The sequence below is a fragment of the Taudactylus pleione genome, unplaced genomic scaffold, assembly GCF_031769625.1.
Source record: "Taudactylus pleione unplaced genomic scaffold, aTauple2 ptg000026l, whole genome shotgun sequence".
Classification (NCBI taxonomy): Eukaryota; Metazoa; Chordata; class Amphibia; order Anura; family Myobatrachidae; genus Taudactylus; species Taudactylus pleione.
The window spans coordinates 23976628-24001510 of record NW_028284428.1 but is presented as its reverse complement, the minus strand read 5'-3'; the positions used below and the strand labels follow the sequence as shown (position 1 = coordinate 24001510).

The window sequence follows — 24883 nt, the reverse complement described above, 5'->3', positions numbered from 1 at the left end:
TCCTGCATGAACTTTCACTCCCATCCCCTTTCCTATATAGGTCTCCTTGGTGAGAGAGCTATATCATGTCTGATTGTTTTCACAGACTGTCGAACTTAAGGGGCCTATCCATTAGGCAACCTGAAAAACTGAACAACTAGCATTCAGTCCTTCAGGTCGCCTAGGTGCATTGCCCGCACTGAACTGCGTTCGCTGAACGTCATTCAGTGCAGAAGACCGACCTCCTATCTGTGAACATGTGGAACCTGATTATCGTCGTCAGGTTGACGAGCATGTTCCACAGATAGTCGGCGTTGGCAAGGACCCAGCGTGCACGCGCATCGCTGGTCCTTGCCGGCTATCCATGAGACGACTTTCTGAACGATGCGACCAAAACCTCCTAATGGATAGGCCCCTTTAGACTACAGTCTGGATCACTTCAACTGCTGTCAGATTTTAGTATAAGCAGTGATAAGTGTTGTAGTATGTTGTGGGCAGTAACAGATTTGAATTCCTGTTGACCGGGACCTGCTTTCTTTGGGGTAGATGTACTAAGCCTTGGAGAGAGATTAAGTGGAGCGAGATAAAGTACCAACCAATCACCTCTTAACTGTTCTTGTTCAAACACAGCCTGTAAAGTGACAGGAGCTGATTAGTTGGTACTTTCTCTCCAAGGCTTAGTACATCTCCCTCTATCACTGAAAACTCTGTCCTTCCTGACAGCTCCTCTTTGTTGCTGTCTGGCTACAGATACTGGCACAGACTACAGCACATACTTCCAGACCCTCCAACATGACCTGTTCCATCAGGTACAAAATGCTCTGCTCCTGGACTTCCCTCTTAATTTATGATTGCAGCCACCTGTATTGAAATGCCCTCCTCATCAATTTACTAGTTTAACACAGGTGATGGCATTCATAAATTAGGTGGGAAGTCCAGGAGCAGAGCATTTTGTACCTGATGGAAGGGGTCATGCTGGAGGGTAGGGATACTCCTTTCCTTAACAGCATGGCTCCATCAGTGTCCCTGTGTTACCTCATGGCTCCAAGTCCCAGTGTAGCTGTACAGCGCAGCTGCCGTGCCTCTTCACTGATAGGACTCACCACAGCTCTTCCTATCGCACCCCGCCATTCTCTGACAGAGCAAATCATACAGAGCTGAATCACTCCGCCCCTTTTTCTCTGACAGGGCAAATTACACAGAGATGTATCACTCAGCCCTTCTTTCTCTGACATGGTAAATCACAGGGGTTATCCAATGTAGCTTCACCATATGTTTCCCAAAGCTGATATACAGATGCATGTGCCCCTTCTGAGTCCCAGGTATCTCCTTGTGCCGGCTCCGTTAAGTGATGCCCCATTTTGGGGGTACCACACAAATTTGTATACAGTATATAACCAATGCTATAATATCTTCCCCTGCTGTGTACAACATTACTAATTTAGTTCAGACTTGCTAATGATGCCCAAGTATACGTAGCATCACCATAGATGTGGATCTCTAATCAGTTGTATTTTTGTTATTACAGGGGAAATCCTGGACACTATCGATCAGGAAGGTTTAGTTAATAACACTCTGACCTATTTCAGTTCTGACCATGGTGGATATTTGGAAGGTATGGAGGGTAGTCCTCATCTGAAAGGCAGCAATGGCATTTACAGAGGTGAGGACGTGGAATCCATTAATCTTTCTATATTAATATTTCTATGTTTATTGAATATGGTGTACTAGTCTTTACTGATGTCTTCTAGAGACATTTAGGCCTGTCAGAATTAGTTGCCATTCTCCATATATCAATCCTAATATAAGTGTCTGTGATCCCTATTGTTGTTGTTTCATCTATATAAATTGTCAGTAGGAAGAGTCATACAGACTACACAAGGAGTTTCTTGTAAAATGCATAACCACATACATTTAAAATAAAAATAAATAGAACTGAAATTGTACATAGTCTACCAGTTTACAGATGTTTCCTCATACACCTAGCCAGTGCTTAAAGTGTTCCTAGAGAAGTGGTGGAACTCACCCCTCCCCTGTGCGGTTATTTAATAAAGTGACTTCACGCGCATGCACCGAAAAAAGGGGCGTGGGCTCAAAAAGGGCGTGGCCTCAAAAACTAAGGGGCGTGGTCACAATAGTATCCCCAATTCAAATTATGCCACACAGTAACACAATCTTTTTCACATTACACCGCACATAGTGCCCCTTATTCACATTACACCACATAGTAGTGTCCCTTATTCATTTTATGACACACCGTAGTGCCCCTTTTACACAATGCCCACAGTAGTAGTGCCCCTTATACAATGCCCACAGCAGTAGTGCCCATTACACATAATGCCCACAGCAGTAGTGCCCCTTATGCAATGTCCACTCTAGTGGTAGTGCCCCTTATGCAGTTCCCACAGTGGTAGTGCCCCTTATGCAGAGCCCACTGTAGTAGTGCCCCCAGGAGTGGTGCCCCTTATGCAGTACCCCCAGGAATGGTGCCCCCTATGTAGTGCCCCATGTAGTGCTGCCCCCATTAGTAATTACCCCAATGATAGTGCCACCAGTAGTAGTAATGCCCCCTGTTAATGCCCCCATTAGTAGTGCCCCCTACACAAAAAAAAAAACCCCAATACTTACCTTAAGCTCCGATCCTGTGCCTAACTGCTGCCATTTGTCTGGCTGCCTGCTCCTCAGAGCCGGAAGCTGGAGCTCAGTGAACTCAAGCCAACGGCTGCTGCTGTGGGAAAGGAGGCGGGCGCCTGCTGGTAACAAAATCTCAGCGAGCGCTCTGCATCTCCCTGCATCCTAACCTAACCCTGAAATCTTGAGTTAGGTGGGCCAGAAAAGACGGAACTGGTTCCGTTTCAAAATGGAACTGACTGAACACTGTTCCGCCCTGTTCCGGGCCACTTTAACCCCTGCACCTATTCACCATACGGCGTGACTGAGACGATCCGAGATGTGTAGCGCACCATAGTTTGCTTTACATTTTGCATTTTATTAACATCAAAGTTGCAGCAAAACACCACTCCATAGGGGCAGATGTACTAAGCTCTGGACAGTGAAACAGATCCAACCAATCAGCTCCAAACTGTCTTTTTTCAAACACAGCCTGTAACATGACAGTAACATACAGTGGCTGGTAGTTTATCACTCTCCAATTTATCACTTTCCAGAGATTAGTACATCTCCCCCATACTGAGACACAGATTCAGGCTCTGTGGTACAGATATACAAATGTCGCACAACAAATTTATTAGTGCAATCTTGCAAAGTAGTTTTGTCGTACCCACCTTAATTTATGCAAATAATATGCACATTTTGAGTGAGAGGCCCTTCTTGGTTTCCAGGCCCCAGGGAACTTTGCCACACCTGTGGGCTATAGAGAGTTACTGGTAAGAGCAAATATGCCTGTTTGGAGGTGTATCTTGTGCGCCTAGTGTAGAGCTGCTGCAAATGCACACTGATGATGATGATTAGTAGCAAACCAGGTGTAGAACTAGGTGACAGTCAATCTGCAAGTACCATACCACACTGTATATAACCAAATATACACCTTTTTTTCTGTGCACAGAATGCAGGAGCACATTTGGCCAGTCTCCAACCAACTGTGACTTAGGTCCACAATCTGCGTAATATCTCTCCTGCTGTTTCATAAGGGTATGGTGTTTGAAACCTAGTCATTGCAAAATGATAGCCTTTACATATTAATGTGTTGTGTTTACTTTACTTTCCATAGCTATTCGAATGTCTGTCTTTGATAAAAATGAACATAATTAAAAGCACTTTAACTTTCCAGTTTGTTCCCTTCCTTACTGTCTGTACGTGTACTTATATTCTTTGTTGGTAACACTCTAGGTGGTAAAGGCATGGGAGGACTAGAAGGTGGAATACGTGTGCCAGGAATACTGCGCTGGCCAGGTGTTATTCCTGCTAATACAGTTATTGATAAACCTACAAGTCTCATGGATATATTTACTACAGTTACTAAGCTTGGAGGAGGCTTACTACCACAGGACAGGTATGTTCTTCTGCAATGGGTAAATACTGTATACTAAAAATAAAAGTAGAGAACAGTTTTTGTGTTTGTTTTCTATAAGACAAAAGTGCATAAGAAATTTTAGGGCATATTTATAAATTATAGGGTTATAGAACCAATAATTGTAATTTCTTATTGAGGAAAATTTTTATTAAGAATCACACACAGAGACAAGGGAACAAAGTGCACTATTGTGCATGCACGGTCATCAGACCACACATATACGAGCATCCATTGATACGTAGGATCCCTCTCCCCGTAAACTCTATTGAATATAGCCAATGGGCTGCAACGTCTAACTGAAGATGGTGTTAGCTACTGTAGCCAAGCTCCAGATTTTGTAAATTTGGCATTCAAGCAACCCCCATAGCAACCATGGCCTGCTTTTGTATTCAAAAATGGGGGATCTCACCAGATATCTCCGATATCTGCTGCAGTCCCCATTGCATACATTCAGGGGATCCTTAATATTTGCAGGTATCCTCTGAAAACGGGTGTTATACTTTTAAATATGTCCCTTTGCATAGTAAACTCATGTTTCTGGGAGTTTGCATCTATTAAGTGACTGAGACTAGTCGTATATTTTTCTTCAACAGATTAATTAAAATACCTCCATTTACCCATACCAGAGAAATGTCCAAAGTCACCAAATTAGTATGAAAAATAACCAGGGCCATTCTTCCCATGTAGCGATATGAGAAGTTTGTACTTGGTGGCATAAATTTAGAGGTGGTAGAAATGAGTTTGTCAGCTGGCCTCCTTGTTACTGTTATGATGACCTGAACTCAGGGCCGGACTGCCCATCTGGCACTTCTGGCAAATGCCAGAAGGGCAGATAAGCCGGTCCTGCGTCAAACCCCGGCCAAGCAGATCCGTCTCCCGGTGCTCTGCTCTGCCGGGGATACTGAAAGACATGGTCGAGCTATGAGGCCAGGCCCCCATGACTCATGGCACACCCCCATGAGACATGGCCATACCTTTTTTGTGGGTGCGCACACAGAGGTGCTGCCAGGGCTGCTCAGCAGCACTAGTCCATCCCTGCCCGAACTACCATTGTATAAGACCTCTAGAGTCACATTGGTGAGGTCTTCATGGCAATAACAGCCCCACCTTGTCCCTTGGAGCTCAGCCGGTACTTCGGTTGCTGCCTGGGCTTATGCTCGGAACAGTAGAGGCTTACACAGTAGTTCAGATATCTCTGAAGATGTGTGCGGCTAGGGATCTGACTGGAGACCGATTTAGTGAACTCCGATATAAACAAGAGTGACTGAGCCACTAGTAGAGTGTGGAGTAAAATGGCTGGGTAGTTGGCTGGATTGCTACGCTGAGGTGATCTGAACGGCAGGGCCGCGGATAGAAGCTGCAGAATTGCGGCAAACTGAGTAACTAGGTTTCAGGCTGATGTAGCTGGTCCTAGGTGAAATAAGCGGCGAGGCCGCGGGTAGATGTCGCAGCACTCAGCGACAAGTGCCAAAGGCTGATGTCATTGCTCCTAGGCAGAATAAGCGGCGAGGATGCGGGTAGATGTCACAGCATTGAGATAGTATGAGCGGCGAGGGCCGCAGGCTGATGTAACTGCACTTGGATGAGATAAATGTTAAGGCCACCAGCTGATAATGTTACTCCAAGAGTAACTGTGCAGCAGGAGTGACCATAGTCAAGATGACGACTAGAACGCAGGACAGGGTTTGCAGGATCATGGTGGAAGTTCTGGCTGGCAAAGATTCCTCACGAGCATGAACAAAACCAGGGACTTGCTTGCAAGGTATAAACTATAACCTGCAAGGAGGAGCTAGCCTGACTGTCTTATAATAAGGAGATCCACCAATCACTACAGGTAGAAAAGGTGGGTTTCCTGGGATTTGTAAGCAGCTGTGATGCTGCACGTACAAGCAGACGCTCCAAGCAACGAAAGTAATCACTGTGGCTGTTCGGCCTCCTAGTCTCCTGGCAACTGCAGGCTCCGTCCTATTCTGGCATGCTTGCTGCCCAGCAATTGGTGGAACTGTCGGAGCCTGTGGCCAGAAGGAGCGACGTCTCGGTTGTCTAGCGACAACTGGAACCTGAGCAGGATGCAAGCCCATTTTCATCTTCTTCACAGTTTTTCTGGTTAAAAAGCTGTACAATCATTTAATCTAGGAATGGTGTAATATAACATACCAATCAGCATGTTTCTACCTTCAATCACTGTATCGCAAGTACAGATGCCAGGGTTGAAGAAGACCTATCTTCACTCTACTGCCTGTATTTTGCTGACTGTAGTAGTCACCATATTCTTAATTAGAGCTGAATGACTGGGCAGTGCCACATTGTGCAACATAAAAGGATGGAAAGCCATTGAGAATGGAGCTGTGTGCACTTGAAATGGTGTATAGTCCTGCGCAATATTTTGGCTTTATATATAGGGAACTATACACTTCTAGCAATGCTGATACTTATGCAGACACTAATGCACATACCAACATCTCAGGAACAATGACTATGGAAGCAATATGAGAGAAAATGGATGCATACATAGACTTGTATCCCAGCAAGAGAAGCGTTATTCTGTCATCACAGCCAGCTCAGAATACTTGCCAATGGGCCTATGTTTACATGGTTTTGTGAAACATTCATAAGTGTCAGACAGTAAGAACGTTGTACGTATACGGGGCCTGATTCAGCAAGAAACGCAAAAGAGAACGCACGCACTTGGTCAATGTTTTCACACTGCGCATGCATATGCATCACACTGCGTGTGCACGGACTAGCCAGTGCGATCGGGTTAGGGTACGCAGACTACACACAGTGTGCACGCAGACCCCTCCGGTATTGATTGACAGAAAGTGCCATTGTTGGGTGGTGACGGGGGATTCAGGCGAATGCCGGGGCATGCATAATCAAGGCAGTGTGACAGCATACGCAGCTCTACACAGGAAGCGGCCAAAATCCTGCGGCAGGTCAGATCAACCACTAATATGCTAATAGATCAGATGGTTCTCGATGTTACCGATGTTTATGCTATCTTGCATACTGGTCAGGCATTGAGTAAAGGGAGATGGGCGGCTTAATATGGGGTTGGGCGTCTATCTTGTGCTGCGGTCTCCGTGCGAATGCATTAATTAGCATATTCTCGCAGCTGACGGGTGTGTGTGCGTTCTCTCCTTTGCGTTCCTTGCTGAATTAGGCCCACAGTCCGTGGAGGTACAGCATGTTTGTGTTGAGCAGTGCACAATGAGAGACCATCATCATCATTTATTTGTGCCACAAAACTCCACCGCGCTGTACAGTCGCCATTTCAAAACATGCAAAATACAATTTACATATAAAAAAAACTGAACAGGTACAAACGCAGTTGATGAATGGGGTATAGAAGTGAGACAAAGGATAGAGAGAACCAGTGGGCTGGAACGGGGTGGAAGTGCATTCCGTCAGTTTTATTTGGAGACTCCTCCAGCCCACCTAACACAGCCTGTCAGTACTGCGCCGCAGGGAGTTGCCAGGTGCCTGCTGAGATTTTGTTACCAGCAGGCGCCCGGCTCCTCCCCTATAGTGGCAGCCGGTATCTGGAGTTCACTCCCGTGCTCCGATTTCTGTCTCCCGCAGTGTGCACTAAGGGAGAGACATCATGACGTCTCTCCCATGGTTCCAAGGAGCGGCCAGTCGGACGGCAGCTGACGCGGGGCTTATGGTAAGTATTTTGTTGTGTAAGGAGCACTATTACTGGGGGCACTATTACTGGGGACACTATTACTGGGGGAATTACTACAGAGGGCACTATTACTGGGGGCATTACTACAGGGGGCACTATTACATGGGGCACTAGTACTGGGGTCATTACCACTGGGGGCACTACTAATGGTGGCATTACCACTGGGGAACCACTCCTGGGGGGCACTGCATAATGGGCATCATTACTGTGGACACTGCAAAAAGGGAACTACCACTGTGGGCATTGCAAAATGGGCACCACTACTGGAGGCATTGCACAAGGGGCACCACTACAGTGGCCATTGCATGAAAGGCACTACTGCTGTGGGCATTGTGTATTGGGGCCCTACTACAGTGAGCATTGTGTATAATGGGCACTAATGTGGGCATTGTGTAAAAGGGGCACTACTGTGTGTCATAACATGAATAAGGGACACTACTATGTTTTGTAATGTGAATTAGGGCACTATGTGTGGTGTAATGTGGATAAGATTGTGCTACTGTGTGGCATAATTTGAATTGGGGATACTACTGTGTGACCATGCCCCTTTCTTTCAAGACCATGCCCCTTTTTGTAGCGCGCCTCTTTATTAATATAACACAGAGGATGGGGGGGTGAATGCCACCATGTCTTTAGGACCACTTTAAGTACTGGAGAGAACACTGGAGAAACTTACAGGCTAGAGCAGTTGTTCCCAAACTGGTGCTGCCACCGGGGTGCGCGGCTGGAGGGAGGCTGCTGTCAGGTTTTTTTTTCAGTGCATTGCCGGAGAGGGTTTGCTGACTGGTGCTGTAGGCGGGACGGGGTGGCGGTTTTGATGTGATCACATGGGAGGCTGTCATCAGGCAGTGGGCTGGGCTGCCTGTGTTGACTGGAGAAGCTGAGGGAACGGCCACGGCACTGGAAGGAGATCTTTAGTAAACTTATGTAAAGGGGACTGCTTTGTAAAGTATAGGGGGGGGCAGATGGCTATGAGTGGTACTGATATAGGTATACTATAGGGTGGGGCCCGCATAGGGAACTGTAGGGGGGGTGGCTGCAATGAGAAGTATTGAGGAGGTGGCTGCAAATGGAGACTGGAGACACATGGAGGGGGCTGCACAGGGAGACCTGTTTAGGGTGCTACAAAGGGAAACACATGGAGGGTGCTACAAAGGGAGACACATGGAGGGAGCTGCACAGGGAGACACATGGAGTGGAGGGCTGCAATGAGAGACACGTGGAGGGGGCTGTAAAGGGAGACACATGGAAAAGGGGGCTGCAATGAGAAACACATGGAGGCAGGGGTGTAGGGAGGGTGGTTCCACCAGAGCACTAGTTCCAGGCACCTTAGTTGCCAGAGGGTGCCCTGAAGTCGGACTCCGGAAGCAGCTGTCAAGTAGCTGACAGCCTGCCGGGTCCGTGTCCAGCCTGCCAGGTGGTGTAATACAGTGCAGCAGTGTCCTGTCCTGCCTTCCTGCTGCTCTAGTGAGATACTCTGTGGTCAGAGAAGCTTGTGCTGAGCCCTGATTGGTGGAGCTCAGCACATGTTCATCTGACCCCAGCAGATGGTGCGGCTACAGCAGCATGTCGACGTTGAAGAAGCTGCAGAGTCCACATTAAGGTACTGTATGTGAGACCCTTCCTGCCTGTATGGTTGTGTGTGTGTGTGTGTGTATGTATGTATGTATGTAACCCTGCCTGTATGTGTGTGTGTGTGTATGTTATTATGTGTGACCCTGACTGTATGTCTATGTATGTATGTATGTATGTATGTGTGATTCTGCCTGTATGTGTATGTATGTGTGAATGTACGTGTGACCCTGTCTGCCTGTATGTGTGACCCTGCCAGTATGTGTATAGGTGTGTATGTATGTGTGACCCCGCCTGTATGTATGTGTGACCCTGCCATGTATGTATTTGTGGGTATATGTGTGTGTATATATATGTGTGTATATATATATATATATATATATATATATATAATGTGTGTGTGTGTACATATATATGTATGTGTGTGTATGTGTGTGTGTATATATATATATATATATATATATATATACACACACACACACATATTTATATATATATATATATACACACACACACACATATATATATATACACGTATATATATGTGTGTGTGTGTGTATATATATATATATATATATATATAAATGTGTGTGTGTATATGTGTGTGTATGTATATGTGTATATGTATATATATATATATATATATATACACACACACACACACACACACACACACACACACACACACACATATACACACACACACACATATTTATATATATATATATATATATATATATATAATCTATCTATCTATCTCACTTTTCTGTCAGGAGAATACAGTGTCAGAGCAGGAGCCAGAGGAGAAACCAGGGAGTGATGGAGGGAGCCGAGGAGGACCTGCTCGCGCTGAAAGCAGGTAAGTGTAACCCGCTTTACGCCACATGGTAGTGGTGTATAGTAACACCATCAAATTCTCAAAATACATAATTTTCGGAATTTGATGAATAGCCTAATTTCTACTTGCCCATACTAATGTATAGGGAGTGTGGAAATTAACACAGGTGGAATTATATATCAGTGATATCTCCTGTGTTAAGTGTCTTAATGAATACTAGAAAAACATAATTAAGGAAAATGTCCTTAAAACCGTTTGTCACAATCATGGGATTTTGAGGCTGTGTTCCCGGGCTGGGCCTTGGACCTGTATTACACAGCTCAGACTTGGCTTGATAACGTTTCTCCGAATGAGAGGGTGCAGAAGACTGTTAGAGGATTTGGGTAATGCGGAAGGTGCTTGGTGCGGCTAAGGAGCCATATTGGGACGTTGATAGCGTGTTAGTTGCTTGGAGCGGCTGGATAGCTGTAGGGAGAAGGTGGTAGCATGGACGCTACTTGGAGCGGCTGGTTAGCCGTGTAGAGGAGCTGGTAGCGTGGGAGCTACTTGGAGCAGCTGGATAGCCGTGTAGAGAAGCTGGTAGCGTGGGAGCTACTTGGAGCGGCTGGATAGCCGTGTAGAGAAGCTGGTAGCGTGGAAGCTGCTTGGAGTAGCTGGATAGCTGTGTAGAGGAGCTGGTAGCGTGGGAGCTACTTGGAGCAGCTGGATAGCCATGTAGAGGAGCTGGTAGCGTGGGAGCTACTTGGAGCGGCTGGATAGCCGTGTAGAGAAGGTGGTAGCGTGGGAGCTACTTGGAGCGGCTGGATAGCCGTGTAGAGAAGGTGGTAGCGTGGACGCTACTTGGAGTGGCTGGATAGCCGTGTAGAGGAGCTGGTAGCGTGGGAGCTACTTGGAGTGCCTGGATAGCCGTGTAGAGGCGCTGGTAGCGTGGAAGCTGCTTGGAGTGGCTGGATAGCCGTGTGGAGAAGCTGGTAGCGTGGAAGCTACTTGGAGCGGCTGGATAGCCATGTGGAGAAGTTGGTAGCATGGAATCTACTTGGAGCGGCTGGATAGCCGTGTAGAGAAGGTGGTAGCGTGGACGCTACTTGGAGTGGCTGGTTAGCCGTGTAGAGGAGCTGGTAGCGTGGGAGCTACTTGGAGCGGCTGGATAGCCGTGTAGAGAAGGTGGTAGCATGGACGCTACTTGGGGCGGCTGGATAGCCGTGTAGAGAAGGTGGTAGCGTGGACGCTACTTGGAGCGGCTGGTTAGACGCTGGGAGCTTGTAAGCTGAGAGAGAAGGAGAAGGCTCCTCATTGGTGGTAGTGGAGTCACATGGGCGAATCCAAGATGGCCGCGCCCATGGACCGGAGGACAGCGCTTCCTGGATGTGAGCAGCGGGGACCAAGCAGGCAGCAGGAGCCGGCGTGGAGGTAGAACAGCAGCGGGACCCGTCAGAGGACAACAGCAGGACAACCATTAGAGGACAACCGTCCTGAGAGAGGAGGAAGCAGCGCACAGCGCGGGAGCCGGAAGACACCGCTGGTCAGCGCCCGCAAAGGTAAGTGATGGGGTCTAATTCTGGGGTCTCTGGAGCGATGTGTGACACCGTTATTTTAGTGTTGATGAATAGGACCCAGTGTGAATTATCATGTAGTGAATTTTAAATTATAAAGCAGATTGTTCTTTTATGATGCAGTCAAATAAAAATATCCTACTCTGTAAAAGAGAGAATATTGCCTCACTGTGGGGCCCATTTATCAAAGTGTATTTGAGGTATAATCCCCAAAAACACCCGTTTTCAGGGGTTTACCTCAAATTCTAAGTGTCCCCCGAATGTATCCTACCATTGCCTCTGGCAGCCGCCTCCCCCGTAGTTTTCTATGGGGGAAGCAATGCTGCCAATTTACCAATATCCGGAATGTGATGCATTCCAGATATTGGCCCCGCAGCTAACGCCATCTGAAGGCGGCGTTAGCCGCTGTAGCCTATGCGCTACACCACGCACTATTGGCCAGTGAAGGGATCCGCCGGATCCCTCCCCGGCTTTGGCGGATGTGCATGTGCAGTCCACGGGACTGGCCAGCCGCTCTCCGGAGACATTGCAGGTCTGGCTCCTTTTGGAGCCCATGTTCCTGTCCCTGCATCATACTTGCCTACTTTTAAAAAGGATTTCGGGGAGATTGTGAAAGTAACACCTATGAGCACGACGGTAAAGTGGGTGTGTACTGCTACATCTGAGAGGCGTGTCATAAACTTTACTTACATCCACATGTAAATGAGCCCCAAAGCAATTGGTAAGATCTATTTGTTGATGAAAACACACTGGTATATTAAAAGAAAATGCATGTAGCCATAGGGATCATTGGCCCTCATTCAGACCCGGACGCAAGTGGCCGTTCGTACATTGGGCGAACGTAAAAAAATATTTAAATTCAGGCACACGCTCGTATTTTCGTTCGCATCAAAACATCCTCCCCAAACTCAGGCGACCCCTCCTCTAACTAACGAGCGTGCCAAATAGCGAGCGTACATCCCCGAAGTGGTTTGAAGGGAACGCACGCACTAGTGCTACCCGGAAGTTGGACTGTCACATTTCGATTAACTGCTCGTTTATTCTGCCTACCTCCCTCAATCGTAACATGCCAATCAATATATCAATTAGCTTAATTGTTTTTTTGTTTTTTTTACACAATGCAATAAACTTTATTTATGTCCGTGTTTGTGTTTACCCGCAGAATACGTACGGCTTAAACATTCGCTTTTAATTGACAAAATACAGGTTAGCCCCTATTAAATAATTGTTCTATTTGTTTTTATACCCGCATATTTCCTGGAGTTCATTTCTTTATGTAAATTTGCTTACGCATGTCACTGCATCAAGCCTATCATAAGTCTCCACAGATTTCCGGCCCTGTCGAACACATAACTCATACACTAACCAATAGAATTGCTCCTGTTAATTTCCTAAATACATTAGCCAATCATAAAATTTGGGGAGCACATTATCAAAAATGATTTTTAGGAAAAACTCCATTGCCATCATGAGAGCCTCCGCATTCACCAGGCGCGAGCTGCTGGTGCTTACGGAGGTGATGGATAGGCGGATCACCAGCCAGCCTCCACCCATCACCAACCACGAGAAGCGATCCGCATATGCGGAGGTTCGGGCGCGCCTGTGCTCCTTCGGCTCACGCCGCCATATCGGGCAGCTGGAGCGCAGGTGGTCGGACCTGCAACGGCGGACGCCCCGCTTGCTGGCATGCTTTCGCATGCAGATCATTGAAAGTAAGTTTAATGGATTGTGGTTTTCATGTTTGTCTTTGTGGCCCTAACTGCATGGCCCTGTTTTCCCTGTATTTCATATTTATTCATTCTCCTCATATCTGCATGGCCCTGTTTTCCCTGTATTTCATATTTATTCATTCTCCTCATATCTGCATGGCCCTGTTTTCCCTGTATTTCATATTTATTCATTCTCCTCATATCTGCATGGCCCTGTTTTCCCTGTATTTCATATTTATTCATTCTCCTCATATCTGCATGGCCCTGTTTTCCCTGTATTTCATATTTATTCATTCTCCTCATATCTGCATGGCCCTGTTTTCCCTGTATTTCATATTTATTCATTCTCCTCATATCTGCATGGCCCTGTTTTCCCTGTATTTCATATTTATTCATTCTCCTCATATCTGCATGGCCCTGTTTTCCCTGTATTTCATATTTATTCATTCTCCTCATATCTGCATGGCCCTGTTTTCCCTGTATTTCATATTTATTCATTCTCCTCATATCATTTTTTTTGTTTGTTTTTGGGGGTGCATTTGAAATTGTTTTTGGGCGTGGATTTGTGTGGGAACTAACCACAATTTGTTTCCCATCTTTTAGGGGCCCAGCGAAGACTACGCCGTCAGCGTCCCGCCAGACGACGATCACGGCCACTCTCCCCAACCCCCAGCCAACACTCCAACTCCACTCCTTCCCCTATTCCTCACTCCTCCCCAGCCTTCCTACACCCTCAGCCAGATTTTTCTGGCCTCCTTCCCCTCCGTCCCAATTCCCCCTCTCCTCCAACCACCCCTCTTAGAATGACCCCCTCCCCGGAGTCGGTCATTACCCCGCCCCGATCTTTTGGGGAATGGACCCACCTCCGAGGCGGACGATGGAGGGCCTTCTGTAGCTGGCGTTGGGTCTTCCGGTATGTTTTTTTTTTGCGGTTTTTTATCGTCACAAACTGTTTGTATGTAATCATGTTTTTTGTTTTTCTTTTGTGTTTATTTTCCAAAATTTTGTGGTTTTGGGTGATTGCCGTAACCTGTTACTGCTGTTTTCAACATACACATAGCACACCTGTCGGAATTTGGACATAGGCCTTGTATTTTTGCCCTACACCATTTTAGTTTGATGAGTTTTAATGCAGTTTTTTTAAAATGTTTTTTTGTGGAGTTTTTTTTTTTTTTTTTTAATGTGGTTTCACTATTGTTGTTAATCCCCACACTTTTCTCACCCACAGAGGAACAGAGGCTTCGGGCCAATTTATCCACCTGTGTGGCCCAGATGCACACCAATATCATCGGGGTGCTGGTGGTCCTTGACCGTATGTCGGTCCTCCTTAGGGAGTAGTTTTTTATTTTTGGCCCACTCTGTAAATAAATTGTTTTGTTTGAAGTTACGTTCTGGCTCATTCGTTTTTTCAAAACCACATATTGTTTACCCTGACATAAGTAGAGTGTTCCTGCAAGGATTTCAAATTTTTGACAATAAGAGTGTGTGTTGTATTTTTATGTCAAACAGCCACAAGAAACACCTAACAGTACCAATCTGATTTCCCTTTTTTGGTGTAGTCACAATTAGATATTTCTACATTTTACAGGTTCCTAGTTGGTGTGCAAGCAGCTTAGGGCAATATTACGAAGCAAAAGGATTGTACAGGATTCCTTTTGGTGTTGGTTTGGACCCTGAATAAAGAAAACATTTTGGCTCAAATGGCGTCAGTACTGGACTACCCCTTAGTCAAATGTAACGTGTGTGAACCTGGTTACACTTGGTGGTAACGTTCCAAAAAAGGGACAACATTTCACTCTCAAAACATTTATTATCAACATAACTGAAAAATCAAAGTGGTCACTCACAAACAAAACACACAGTGATAATCTCAAATACAACACATACCAAAAAAACCACATCACAAAAAAAAATCAAGAACTGGTTGACGAAGACCATGCCAACATGATTCCACATATATGGCATTGCAATAAGGGTTCCAGAATATATCCCCAAAATGTCCACATACAGGTTTTGTAAGGGTAGCAGGAAGTAGTCATCGTTGGAGTGCCAAAGATTATGTAAAAAAAAAGAAGATGGAGAAAAAAATTAGCCAAAAATTAGATGTTCTCAAACCAACCCAAACACATTAGGTATCATATTTATATATGTTTTTTACAAATAATTACCTAAAAAATCTGGCCACCACATCATCGCGTATGGCCCCCCCACATACTGGCCTCCGACCAACCTCGGGGGGGCCATCCTCAGGTAAGGCATCCTCTGGCTACATTGGGACCCCACTCCTTATGGCGATGTTGTGAAATATCCCACACAGGACCACAATTTTCGAAACCATATCCGGCAAATACATGAGTTCGCCACCAGAGCGGTGGAGGCATCTGAATCGGCCTTTTAAAAGGCCGATACAGCGCTCCACCACTTGCCTGGTGGCTGTAAGTGCGGAATTATACTCACTTTGTGGCCCTGGTGTGGGAGCCAAATAAGGAGTGAGCAGCCAGGGCGTGCAAGGGTAGCCACTGTCTCCTGTGAAAATGAATAGTCAACATCAGGCTCACTCTGTATGAAGCTTAACATTGTTATGTACTAAAGGTCTCCACTTACCCAGAAGCCACGCATCACCAGCTTGTAGGTTGGTTAATTTGTGCCATATCCCTGATTGCCGGATGACGAAGGAGTCATGTGCACTTCCTGGTAATTTTGCATTCAGGGACAGGATCTGGAGGGAGGCATCACATACCACCATTACATTGAGGGAGTGATAGTGTTTCCGGTTTCTAAATATTGCCTCCAGCCGTGCTGGAGGCTGAAGTGGTATGTGAGTACCATCCACAACCCCTATGATGTGTGGGAAGCCAGCTATTTGGATATGGGTGCCCTTAGTGTGGCCAAGGCCAATTTTTACCAAAGGCATTTGAATAAAATGATGGAGGTGCTTGAAAAGTGCCTCCATCACTGCCCTCAGGATCCGGGAAAAGGAGGATTGTGAGATGCCCGCACTATTCCCACTGTTGTTTGAAACGATCCTGAGGCACAGAAATGTAACACCGCCATAAATTGCGTAAGTGGTGGAATTGCTGTAGGACTGTCAATTTGCCGCTCAAGATCACTCTCTATTAATGAGAGAGTGTCTATGATGATTTTTGGAGGAAGACGGTATCGTCTTAAAACCTCATCATCTGGCATTCCAAAAAGGGTGACACGTGTTCGAAATATCTGGGGCCTTGCACGCCTACGATGCCTACGCCTGGGACGAGATTGAGGTTGGTCGGCTTCCGGGAGCAGGGCCAGAACAATCCGACCCATATCAACCTGAAATGACAACATTGGAATGTCAGCCTTTTTACCCCACCCATTAAAAATACATGTAACTTTGCTTGAAAATACCATCCATTGATGCTTACATGCCAGGGTATTGTCATGATATGTTGTAACTGCAAATAATCACATCAAAAATATACATCATTTTATGCTGGCCATGTCATTATCACAAATTTAAGCAAGACAAAACATAAAAGGGGACACACACACAATTGGGCAAAGAGCAAAATGACGTTGCGCACACTACGTCAAATTGAGGCCAAATGTAAGCAACCAATGCTCCCGAAAAAAAAAAACATTTTTAAGGGATGAATACACATTTCACAAAGCGCTAATTATTTCGCAAATACAAGGCACAATAGGAAGTAGTAAATATGCGGTAATTAGTTCGCAAATACAAGGCACAATAGGAAGTAGTAAAAATGCGCTAATTAGTTCGCAAATACAAGGCACAATAGGAAGTAGTAAAAATGCGCTAATTAGTTCGCAAATACAAGGCACAATAGGAAGTAGTAAAAATGCGCTAATTAGTTCGCAAATACAAGGCACAATAGGAAGTAGTAAAAATGCGCTAATTAGTTCGCAAATACATGGCACAATAACGCCGCATAAATAATGTAAAAAAAAACACAGAGTTCGAATTTGCTAAAAACAACGTTACATGTGGAAGGCCAACCAAAGTTGCGTACAGACAAACAAGAACATTTCCTAAACAGTTTAACAAATGAACTTACCAAGAGATAATATATAAGAAACCGGACCAAAATGTCTTTGGGGCAGAGCCAAAATAAAACCTAAGAGAGATGAAATGACGGGAAAAACTTATTTGAAAAATCGACACCAGAATGAGAGACAAATTGACCCAAAGTTAGACTTCCCCAAACTTACCAAAACTGGAAACGACCAAAAAATTCAAAATGGAAAAAAAACGAACGGAAAACAAATAAAAACAAAAAACAAAAATAAATCCACAAAAAACTCAATCTCCGACACCAGCCAACAATCAACTCCAACCAACGTAACCTCCAACATTCAATAAACGCCACCTCGAGTCGAGACGCCCCAAGCCATAAATAGTGTTTCGTTTCCCGCACAAATTTAGGAAGGATCAGAGGAAAGCACAATCAATGATGCGGTCGCAAAATAAGGACGCACGTATAAATACGTCACGAGGCAAAAACACAATTCTGGTGTATTTCTAGTTTGAACATCACACATGGCTGCAGACCAGGGAAACAATGGACAACAGTCAGGCGGTAAGTAATTCATGCATTTTGACTCAATGATTAATTAGAAACATAATATTGTGCAAGTTGTGAAGTTGAGAATTCTGCAAATTTACACAAATAGGTGAGGAGGATGACTTGGAAGAGGCTGCTGGGCCCAGTATTCTGGGCAAAGCTGCCAAAAAGAAAAGGCAGCCACAATTCACAAGAAAGGTTTTGATTCAGAAGTGTGTGGACATCCTGCCACAGGCAGACAGGAATATGAGTGCAAGCCAGAAGTGGAGAATGTGGGAAGAGGTAGCCGTGGATGTCAATAGGGTGGGTGATTATGTCCGTCTAGCCCGGGATGTCAAATGGCGGTAAGTAAACACTTGACCACCCTAAAACCAAAAACCAAATCCCCCAAAAAATAATGGTTCCAATTTCATCCCACAGATGGGCCGACTTCAAATATCGCCTGAAGCAAAAACTGGCGGACAGGGCTAGGCATGCAAGGGGGACAGGTGGGGGTCCCACCCCTGTGTCATTGGAGTTGACTGATTTAGAAGAGCTGGCACAGGGGTGTGTGCAGCCTGTGGAGGTGTTTGGCGTGTCCAACATGGATACGGACATGCCAGACTTTGCGGCTCCTCATGTTGTCCCAGGTAAATGTTGTGATGTCACCAACTCTGAAATGTTATTGTGGCAATATGTAGATTCTAATGTGAGTCTTTTCTCATTTTTCCAACAGAGACACAGGCGGATGAGTCTGCTCCAGAGGGGAGCCTTGGCCGCAGAATTTCTGCTGGCTCTGCAGGGGAGGAACCAGTACATCCCGCTGAGGACCCTGCAGAAGCCAGTCCAGGGCAATCCCCCTCGCAGGCAGTGTCCCTCCTCACAGAACTCAATTTTAAATCGGATTTCCATACGGAGATTCTGCAGGGGATGGACGCCAGTCTGGTACGGGTGGCTGAGGCCCTGGAGCAAAATGCTGCGGCCAACGTGACCATTGGTCAGGCCCTGGCGGAAAATACCAGGGCCAACATCCGCATTGCCACTGCCCTGGAGCAGCTCGTTCGCCAGCACATGGTGGAGCCGACCTCCCTTCCTGCCGGAACATCAGGATCCTCCACCTCTGGCACATCATCAGCCAATCCTCCAAATGTGCCTAGCCCTGTGCCTAGTCCAGAGGCCACAACATCTGCCACTGGACAGGCCAGCCCGATGACATCCCGTACCCGGTCTGGCGCCCTCCCTCCCCCAGCCAAACGGGCGAAAAAACGGTGACACCATTGGCTACTTTTCCCACACTCCTTCTGTGCTTGCCTCATATTCCTTTCTGGCCAAAACTTCCCTCTCCTTTCTTGTGAATTGTTTTTAATTTTTGCATTTACGGTTACCCAAAAATTATTGTTTGCACAATTAATAAATATTGTGGAACACTGCCAAAAATGTTGGAGTTCAATATGTGTATTTTTTTTGGGGTGGATACCAATAAATTTACCACAAATGTACGACTTTGTATTCTGACATTATTGAAAAAATGGGTTACATTTAATCCGGGCCCACAAGCCAACAACGTTCAAAATAAAAAATGACACATTGAAAAAAAAGTGCTCGTTAAGGAACGTTTAAAACAGTACCTAAGGAGGAAAAATCACCTTGCAAACACAAAATGAGGGACCAAACCAAAACATGATGACATTATTGTTACAATAGTCCAAAAACGAACACATTGCGGCCAAAATACACCCCCACAAATGTACGCTAATTGATTGTGTAATCCAGACATTAGCAGCTATGATTTCCACCTGCGTTCGGTTTTGTGCTATCCAAAAAAACTGCTTTCCAAACACATACCAAGCCGGTTTTCAATCCAACACTAATTGAGTTTCTGACAAGCCGTGATTAATCGATGCAACATCGTGGAGTGCCGGGACGGAGGAGAAGGCCATCGCCACTGTGGTCGAGTTATCCAGCCCCTAAGCTGTGCGAGCATTTTGAAGGGAAAGAGGATCATCCAGTGACGTATGAGTTGGTACGAACACATTTGACATTCGCATTTGTTAATGTATGTACGCCCAAAAAACGCCTCGCCACGCCTGCGTTTTTCCATCTCCACCCCCGTCAACGCCCAAAAACTGCCTGTTCTGTCAATCAGATTTGACATGTCACTTCCTGTACGCTATCTGACGAACGAGACCAAAAAAACTCGCAATCTGCCGTACGCACATGCGCAGTGTAACACCGACGCATGCGCGGTTACTCAACATCGGAACGCAACGAGCGTACTGCCTCTAACGAACGGCTCTGAATCAGGGCCCTTGTGCCTTATCATAACCAATGCAGGGAAATTATACTAACGATCCTATTTGAATGCAAATATCTCTGTTTATTTTTATATATAACATATTCATAATGGGGGTAAGGTGCAATCAGGGAGATCCCTCTGAAATGGACTTGCTGCAACTCTTAATCAGGCCCCTTATATTACCTATAAACATTTCAGTTATTTCATGTATATTGTTCAGAGTAGTAAAATACAGCCATTGATATGTTTCTGCATTTCAAATGATGACTGTTTTTTAAAAATAATTATGTATTTTTTTATTTTCATTTATAGTTACACTTACTCTATTGTTGAACATATACAGACATTTCTATACTGCAAAAGCATACCAAAACAAAATGCATCAGTATTTGGATTTGAGACAATATAATGTTTCCTTATGCCTTGAGGCAGACCAGGTGCAGGAATCATAAGCTGCTGAATATAGTAAGAAGGTGTACAGATAAGTGTAGTACACCCCCTGTTGATGTAATCTAATGTGATGTACTGTAGACATATCCCTGTATATGCTTCTTTGGAAACATATCTTTTACAGATACCAGAAGCCCCTTATCAAAATTTGGTATGGTTCTGCTGATCTAGTCATACTGTATATCATCTAGCTCACAGGTTCTCAAACTCTGTCCTCAGGACCCCAAACAGTGCATGTTATCCATGTCTCCTCACGGAACGGGATATATTTGCCGTTCATAGGATTGCACAGTGTGTACAGGCAATCTTGCTTGGTCCGGGATGATGGGAATTCGTCCCGACCTTCATGCTGATTGACAATCATCTTAGTATGTACTATGTAGCCGACCTTAGAAATACTGCTGTGTTTTTAATTGGGTGTGTTTTTGTTAATCAACATATACACGTGTTAAACATTTTTGTGAATGAAAGGGTTAATGCGACTTTAGGATGTACTATGACACTGTTATGTAACATCTCTAACAATAGTGGGTAGCAAGTACAGTGGGATGCAATCGGGAAGTCAGCTGACCTTATACCGACAGCCGGCTTCTCCACTGTCATATCCCGGCAAGGGTGAAATGCCCGGCGTCTAGATGTAGATGCCGCTCATTTCCCCGACGCCGGGAGACCGGCACACGCATCCCAATCGAAGGGATGCCGGGCGCCGCGAGCAGACAGCCGCGGGGGGCAGGGTTGGGTTTAGGGCTCCCGGGGAGGACTTGGGGTTAGGCGCCCCCTCGGGAGGTTAGGGTTAGGCTAGGGCTAGGGAGGGTTAGGCACCCCCGGGGGGAGGTTAGGGTTAGGCACCCACCCGGGGGACTTAGGTGTAGGCAGCGGGGAAGGGGGGGTTAGGTTTAGGCACTTAGAGGGCGGATTAGGGTTAGGCACTTGGGGGGGAGCTTAGGGTTAGGCACCCCTAAGGGAGGGTTAGGGTTAGGGGGGTAGGTTAGGTTAGTTAATACTTACCTAGGAACGATCGGGATTCCCAGCGCTGTCGGCCTGCTGCTGCCGGGATTTGTTCCAGTGTCGGGCTGCCGGGAATCGAACCGATTCCAGTACAGTATACCCACTTTTTGCATTTGATGAAAAATGTTTTGAGCTGGGTTTACCATGAAATGCGTTTGACTGTTTTTTTTCCCCCAGGTCCATCTCTAAATTAGCAGGTAGAAGATTAAAGAGTAGTTTCTATTACTGTTTGACTAATTGTTTTCCATTGTTTTAGAATAATTGATGGCAAGGACCTAATACCTCTGGTGCAAGGACTTGTACCTAACTCTGAGCACAAATTCATGTTTCATTATTGTGATGAGTACTTACACGCAGTGCGATGGCAACAAACCAGTAAGTATAGAAAAGTGCAAGTATTGTTGTAAAATATAAATATAGTCTCAGTCACTGGATACAAGGTGTAAACAAAAATCATATTTAAAAATGTTTAGTTCTGTTCTGTATATTCTCCCATATCTGCAGAATATCAGGCACACAACAAAATAATACACTGAAAATGTATCCGGGTTCGTCGTGTGGCCGCAAACTCCCAGTGCCCAAAGGTGCAACCTATGGCAAACCTGTGCACCATGGTATAAACCAGATTAACAGCCTGTTGCTGAGGAACGTGCTGGCCGTCACTGTGGGGAACTAAGAGTTCTTGCATCGTACTGGGTGGGAGAATACAAGTTTTTTTCATGTTTGTAGATACTGGGCCTAATTCTGTGATATATGCTAATGCAATTGCAACTGATATCTCTCACAGTTCGCAATGGCAAAAATATGCGAATGTCTTCCTAAGCTTACCCAAGTATAGGGACTCCCACTGCTGCATTCTCATATCCACTCGACGTTCAACAGCGTGAACATCGGACACGTTGACGCTTTTTGGGCAGCCACGCAGCTCCTGAGTCATGTCTGACCTGTCACAAACACTGCATCTCTCCTGAGATTGTGAGAGCGCTCATGCTGTGATGGAGATCGCAATGGTGAATATATGCACGACCTGAAACTGTGTGTAAGGGTCAAACAGGCCTGTGTTTCTGTAACCCCCATCCCCTCCATACCTAACTCCAAATGCTGACTACCTGTCATTCACTTTCCGAGTGAATCCTCTGTGTGAGCGAAATCGCAAACCAATCGCTGCACATTCGCTCAGTCTGCAAAAATATTGGCATTGCCTAAATCTCTGAATCAGCCCCACAATTTGATAGGCAGAAGGCTGTGAGTGCCTGGGGAAGTGGCCTGGTTCCATGTAACAGGATGTAGTCATAAAGTCAACATTCACAATGTTGACAATTTTAAGGTTGACACTATGTCGACAATCATAAGGTCGACACCACAATGTTGACAGTTAAGATGTTGACATTGTTGAAATGTCAACATCAGAATGTCAAAATGTTCACAATGTCGTCAATGAAAATGTTGACATTAGAGTTAGGCTGCAGGACAGAAGAGTTAGGCACTAGGGTGAGGTTAGGATTAGGCTATTGGGGGCAGAGGTTAGGATTAGGCATGAGGAGGGCAGTTAAGGGGGATTGTGTTTCCCGAAACACTGGCTCATCTGATGACTCCACCAGAACTGCTCCTCATGTGACTGCCGGGACCCAGAAGCCACTGCTGGAGATGCCACTGCCGACATGATGAATGTCAACCTAGTATACCACACCCCCACATTACACATTGCAGACATCAGAGTAACATAATTGCATTTATTTTTATTTTCTGTTTTATTGTATTGCATCCTTTATCCATGCTATATTTTGGCAATACTGTGAAGTTCTATTTTTAATGTATCAACATCTAGAACTGTGAGAGATTTCTCCAGTTTTATAGCGAAGGATTGCACATTTACCATTGCTTATAGGTACTGGAAGGACATTCTAATGTGTTAGCTCCTTTCATTAGTAAGTAAAGAATCATAATACCATGTAATGATTTAACCTTGGACATACTGTGAGGTTATATTTTCATTTACTGTCTCTGCCAAAGAAAACCCCTTTCCTAAAGATGGATTGTAGTAAGGATGACAGAATGATCTGAGATCACCATTTTAAGTTACCATGAGAGCAGATGATGCACCAGTTAGGTACTTAAGTTCTCCTCAGAGTATAGAATAATAATTAGTAGCGAAGTAAACCACAAATCAAAGTAGTGAAGTCTAAGTAATTGAAGTAAATGGTATAAAGGTTTTAGTACCAGCATTTGCTCAGATATGCTGTGGCAGTGCATAAAAGTATTTGTGATGGTTGAGCACCTGGTAGAAGTAGGCAAACCAGAAGTAGTAGTGGGAAAATCAGTACTGCCAATCAGGGGATGTGCAGCTAAGCAAGAGTAAGCTATTTGGAAAATGTCAGTTCAGAGAGAGAGAGCAGGATGGGGTTGATAAGCAGTAGTCTATAGACAGGGCCGGCTCCAGGGTTCGGAGCACCCTGTACCAGGCAACGAAAAGGCGCCCTAACATTGCGTGTGTCCGAATGTGGGGGCGTGGCCTAATTACCATAGGCCACGCCCCCTATACAATGTTTTTCTTGTAGGCATGCCCGCATGGCACGTCTCCAAATAACGTCAGACTAGGGGTAAAGCCCAGCACTCCATCACTGGCTGGGCTTCCCCCATCACTCTACCGTCAGTGAATGGTTGCATCCATTCACACTCCGGGGGTCCGGCACCACCGCACAGCTGCGGCAGTGGGGGTCCCCAACCTCCCAATTTGACCACCCACGGGCCACTTCGGAAATCGGGATGCTGGGGAGGTGTGCCGCTCCTCTACGGTTGGCGCCCCTGTGCGACCGCACTGGTCGAACACCGCTAGAGCCGGCCCTGTCTATAGAAGAAGTGTGCTTATAATGAACTTCATTAATTAATTTCAGATTACTTTCAGTGACACGCCCAGGCCCCATTACCTCCCAGCTACACCCACTAAAAATTACAGACCCTGCGTCTGAATCTGTACTGCGTCTCTGAGTGGTAACAATTGGGATCCATGTGCAGTGCGACTTAAGGTGCATACACATTAGACGATTCGCTCCATGAACAATATCGTCTAGTGTGTCCCCGGCAGTGGTGTGCTCAGTGTCGTTATCGACATTGAGCACACACACTGAACGATATCATGAACGATATTGTTCAGTGCCGGCGCCCCCCCCCCCCCATCCACATCCTTGCAGAACATGACGATATTGTCTGGTAGCC

The 24883-nt window shown here is 45.7% G+C and overlaps 1 protein-coding gene across 1 annotated transcript in view; it reads left to right on the top strand.

The window, feature by feature from the left end:
• The window catches only part of LOC148539268 (arylsulfatase D-like), a 70027-nt gene that overhangs the window by 42658 nt on the left and 2486 nt on the right, over positions 1-24883 (top strand). Inside the window, exons 6-8 of the mRNA XM_088451529.1 lie at positions 1508-1642; positions 3829-3991; positions 21924-22042. Of these exons, the coding sequence (XP_088307655.1) occupies positions 1508-1642; positions 3829-3991; positions 21924-22042 (417 nt within the window). The remainder of the gene's footprint in view (positions 1-1507; positions 1643-3828; positions 3992-21923; positions 22043-24883) is intronic.